Genomic DNA, 5,625 nt, shown 5'->3' with positions numbered 1-5,625 from the left:
GGAAAGACATATCTGCTAGCTGGGATCTTTAGTCTGGAACTGTGGGGAAGTGTCTCACTGTTTAATTACCCTGTGTGCAGACACCATTTGTACAAAGAAACAGCATTTTCCCTTCATTAATGATATTCTTTTATGTAACCAGTAACATGAAGCACGAGGATTATGGAAATGTTTGTTGATGGAAGGATATAGTAAACTTGCCCATATAACATGCTATGACGTACCTATGGGTTTTCATTAATTAGCCCCTTAGAAAAATAGGATTTGCTGGGGCTATTTCTGTTACATTTAAGATAGCTACAAAAGTATGGCTTAATAACAATAAATTCTGCAAGGGGCCTGGAAACAAACCTAGGGTTACAATTTCTTCGGATTTTTTTATGGTGCAGTGGTATTATTTTAAAATATATTTAACTACCATATTAAATGTATATTTTATACTTTGCGTTATTTTTAAAACCGGTATAAAAATCTTTTTTCTTTAGCTGGAGAGAAACGCACGCATTTTGTGTACCTTCAATTTCAAGTGATAAAATAAAGGCCCCTACTTCTTTTTTTTTTTTTGCTTTATATTATTTAACAATACCCACACCCCCAACACATTCTATAAGTGTGTGTTTGTGTATGTATGTTTACCTGTGTTTGTTTATAGGATGTGTTGTGTGTTTTTATGGAGCACAACCTACTTCTAAAATACAGTTCCCTACTTTGTAAAAGTAGACTGTAATGATACTTCATTACAGTCTACTTTTACAAAGTAGGGAACTGTATTTTAAGGAAAAGTCTATAATACACATACACTGGGAGGACAGTTGCACAAAATAAATATAATATAATCGGTGGTTTATAGAGAAGGACAAAAAAAATCTGTTAATATTTACATTCGTTTAAATAGATGCAGAACCCAGTTTGAGGAGCATTTGAAGAGCAAAAAAAATGGATAGGAATTGTCAGACAGAAGACTGCATTTAGATGCTTGCAGATTACTGATGTGTAATTCCTGCCAATCGCCTCTCACCCATTCACTTGTCTTGCCTATTGTGCAGACACTAAAGAAAGACATTCTGTCATTCACTAGTACATTAAAATAAATGTCTATATTAAACTATATTATAACCGGTATTATAACCGGTCTTCAGAAAAATTATTTCCAATTCAGTAAGAATCATTCAGCCATTTTTAAAGGTGGCACAGAGAAGGACTAACTTAACCAATTAGACTCGTCTGCTACGCACTTTACCACGCATTTATCATAAAAAAACTCAGTGGTTTAAACAGAAAGGATCAACAATATGGGGGGAAAAAATATGGGATTTTAATATGAGCACAGGTCTGACAGTAAATAAGGCAACTACTGAAACATAAAATTAAAAGACTTTAAAACATAAAAATGCACTATTTATAATTCGTGCTGGAATGTAAATATGCAACATCAGTTATAAAGTTTAGCTGCGTTCAGCAGTGGATCAGTTTTTGAAATACCAACCTCATTAGTCCATATATATATATATATATATATATATATATATATATATATATTTTTTTTTTTTTTTTTTTTTTTTGACATTGCACGGGCAGCTGGATGATAAAGAAGCAGGGATGCAGCTTAAAACCAGAAACCCGATGGCCAAGTATACACAGTTGTCTCAAGCAGGACTGAAGTGCTTAATTGGCAGCCCCCAGCTTGGCTAGACTGCAGCTTTTCAACTTGAACTTGGCCTTCACTCTGCCCACTGCTCAGTGCTGGGGCTGTACTGATAGAGTCCGCCTGCAAAATTTCCTGCCCTTGCACCAAAACACTATTCTATGTTTTTTTTTTCTTTCTCCCCTCCTCTTTTAAATACCTACAGGCAAGTGGGGCAAATCGTGTGTTTCAAGGAGATAAATGAGCAGAAACTGCTGAGCCAAATGTTATAATTATTAAATTAAACTGGGTGGCTGATCTTTGATCTTAAAAATAATTTAACCAGGAACATACACACCTTGCAAGCATGAACTAGAATCCCCATAGCTTATAGATGGCTTGGCATTTGATTTTCTTTTTCTTTTGTGGCTCTCCCTTGACACGTTATTGTGATGGGTTGAGAGACACAAGAGGCTGCCACTTGCTGATGTGGGAAAGGCAAACGTGCAAAATTTCCTTTAATAATTATTACTAGAGCAAACCTATTGTTTTCTATGATTCGCTGCAAGCCGAATGTTTGGTTTTGCTTTTGAACAACACGATTCTTGGAAACAAGTCTATTTGCATTGATATAAAATGCTCACACAAATATAATTGTGCCTAATCCCTGACAGTCGAAAAAGGAAAGAAAATGGAAAGTGACAGTAGACTTCTATTACACAGCAAGCCCTTTACCAGTGTGGGTGTGTGTTGTGTGTCCACTGTGTGTCCATGCCTTTGTATGTCTTTGCATCAGTGTCCATTTCTTTGTCTTTGTACGTGCCTATGTCTGTATTTGCCTATGGCTGCAATGTTTTGGGGAGCTGCAAAGCTGTATTAGGTGGAGAAGGAGGATGCATAAGGATCACTGTAGCGGTCGAAACGTTGATCATGTTTGTTTGTAGCTATTATAACATAAATGGCCATTTCATTTCACGGTGTAACTATCCGAGCTCCCCCTCCCCCATTTCTTCTTCTTCACTCCACAAATTGCTCATTTCTCTTTCAGTCAAGCAGTCATCTATTTACCACTATGAATACATTTACTAATACAGACATGATTGTGTGAGACTGTAGATAAAATTCTACCTGATCGCACGTATCTGAAATAGAATCATTTTAGACAGAAACCCACCGATGCCCCTCTGCGACCGAGTCTTATTTGCCAGTGAGTGTAAGAAGCACAATAACTGGAAAAAGCAAATAAATCGCATTTATTGTCTGTAGTAGCTGCCACCCCTCCCCCCACCTCAGCCCATACCCAGTTGCCAGTGTATAGAGGGCCCGCGCTGGGTACTGGGACCCTCCCATAGATATTGGGGAAGAAGGAGGAAGGGGGAAATGAATGATCTGCAATCTGCTCTTCTGCGCTCTCCGGGCTGCTTTGCATATCACGTGGCGCGGCGCAGCCAATCGGAGGCTTGAGAGTGAGTGTCTGGCAGCCCCGGTGAGGCTGGGAGGTTTACATTCCCCTCTCTCAGTCTGGGGCTTTTAAAAAAGAGCCGCTGGTCTCAATGCCGGACGGGCTATGACAGCTTCAGTGCTCCTCCATCCGCGCTGGGCCGAGCCGGTGATGTTCCTTTACGACAACAGCCTGGAGGAGATGAACAAGAATATGGATGGCTTCCCAGTGAGCAGCTTTGCAGCCAACCAGTGCAGGAATCTAATAGGGCACCACGCACCCCTGCCCCCCAGCAGCGCCTACCCCAGCAGTGAAGTGCCAGTGTCTGCCATAGCGGAGCCTTCCAAGCAGTGCAACCCCTGCTCCGCCGTGCAGAGCACCCCCAATGGCAGCCTGCCCTATGGATACTTTGGCAGCGGATATTATCCCTGCAGGATGAGCCACCACAACGGCATCAAGTCGTGCTCCCAGCCCTCTTCCTTTGCTGAAAAGTACATGGACACCTCGGGCTCCGCGGGGGAGGACTTCGCCTCCAGGCCTAAGGAATTCGCCTTTTATCAAAGTTACCCCCCTGGACCTTACCAGCCTGTGCCCAGCTACCTGGATATGCCCGTGGTTTCTACCATTGGCTCTACAGGGGAGCCCAGGCACGAGCCTTTACTGCCTATGGATGGATACCAAGCGTGGCCCATCACTAATGGCTGGAATGGGCAGGTTTATTGTGCCAAGGATCAGGCCCAGCCAACCCACCTCTGGAAATCGTCTCTGCCGGGTAAAAGCACCTGCCTCTGTCCCTATGCACCCCCACTGTCTGCTGCCATTAGCCTCCTCTACACATATCTATTTATTAGCTACACAGACCCAGAGGTGGTAGCTACACACACACTCAGGCACTGACATAATACATTAATATATATATATCTGTTGTGTGCCTATATGTGCTCTGCTGATTTCTGTGTGTGTGTACATATATATAGATATATATATATAAATAACAAACAAGGGAAACAAGGGTATTTGTCTATATATATATATATATATATATATATATATATATATATATATATATATATATATATATATATATATATATATATATATCTCGATAGATAGATAGATATATGTGTGTGTGTGTGTGATTGTGTGTAGAGGCAGATATAGACACACACACACACATATATATATATATATATATATATATATATATATATATATATATATATATATATATATATACAAGGGAAATATGGTCACACCTATATTTATTAATGTCGCACTTAGATCTAGCTGGCACTTGCATTTTAATTTCTGATCGAACCCTTTCCAGCCAGAAACTCTTACCCTCATAGCAAAATGCTACCAACTAGGAGAGTCCCTTTGCCAGTGCAATAATGTTTAAGAAACTTTAATTTATGCTAGTACTATTAGTAGCTATTAATAATAATTAATAATCATTATAAGTAGTAGGAGTAGTGTTAGTATTGTGGATTGTTAATATCCCCAGTGTTGGTGTCTGGGAATCTCAGATGCTGGCTGAAGTTAGAGTTTGTATTTAGACACCACTAAATATACTGAGCCTTGGGGGCAGTAGAATGGCCAGTGATTGTACTTGTCGTTTGCAGATGTCGTGCATCAGTCAGACAGCAGCTCGTACAGAAGGGGCAGGAAGAAGAGGGTCCCTTATACCAAGGTACAACTGAAGGAGCTGGAGAGGGAATATACTACCAATAAATTCATCACCAAGGATAAGAGGAGAAGGATATCTGCCAACACCAACCTCTCAGAAAGGCAGGTCACTATCTGGTTCCAGAACAGGAGGGTGAAGGAGAAGAAGGTGGTCAATAAACTGAAAAGCACGAGTTAATGCTCAGGGTACTGCAGAGTATTCCTCCCCTTGGAACTGAACCATCTTCACCAGCCCATACAGGCCGAACCCCAAGCCCTTTCACATGGTACAAAAACGATGATTTGAGGGTACAGGTAAAAACACATTTGCTATGTAATATTTGGGGAAAGCCAAGACTCACAGTGTGATGGAATCTTAAAAAAAAATTGAAGCTCTTAATAATCGGAATTAATGTAACCCTCCCCCCCCCAAAAAAAACAGACAGTCGCAAATAGAATTTCGACGCAATACGAAATGAATAGTGATTTTAAAGACTTTTGCATGTAATCAAGCAGCGATTAAATCGAGAGTGTAATGATCCAGAGTGCATGCTGAGTAACTGCTCAGGTAAATTATACATATATCTACATTCTACATACATTGTCATATAATGTGAGTGTATTGATCGTTCATGTTGTTGTCCTTGTATTTTTTTCCGAAGCTTTGTACAGCTTTTATTTTTTTTCCCCCGTTAATTTTTTATTTTATTTTTATTATTATAAATGTTTGGACTGATGGACCTTTTAGATATTACGAAGCGATACAAAGCGTAGAAAATACTAATGTTACTTGCTATGTCACTGTCGTCCGAAGGCAGAGCAGCAAATTGATTTAAAAGGACTAAAACATTATGAAATCTGAATAATCTGTAAATATTAAAAAAAAAATCACCGA

At 39.7% G+C, this 5,625-nt stretch overlaps 1 protein-coding gene across 1 annotated transcript in view; it reads left to right on the top strand.

Moving 5' to 3' along the window:
• Nucleotides 1-3,120: 3,120 nt before the first annotated feature.
• Nucleotides 3,121-5,625, top strand: part of hoxa13.L (homeobox A13 L homeolog) — a 3,138-nt gene continuing 633 nt past the window's right edge. Inside the window, exons 1-2 of the mRNA XM_018267418.2 lie at nucleotides 3,121-3,837; nucleotides 4,688-5,625. The exon at nucleotides 4,688-5,625 is cut by the window's right edge and continues 633 nt beyond it. Coding sequence (XP_018122907.1) covers nucleotides 3,192-3,837; nucleotides 4,688-4,929 — 888 coding nt within the window. The 5' untranslated portion in view covers nucleotides 3,121-3,191 and the 3' untranslated portion in view covers nucleotides 4,930-5,625. The remainder of the gene's footprint in view (nucleotides 3,838-4,687) is intronic.

Source organism: Xenopus laevis, chromosome 6L, assembly GCF_017654675.1.
Source record: "Xenopus laevis strain J_2021 chromosome 6L, Xenopus_laevis_v10.1, whole genome shotgun sequence".
Classification (NCBI taxonomy): Eukaryota; Metazoa; Chordata; class Amphibia; order Anura; family Pipidae; genus Xenopus; species Xenopus laevis.
This window is presented reverse-complemented; position numbering and strand designations above follow the sequence as displayed.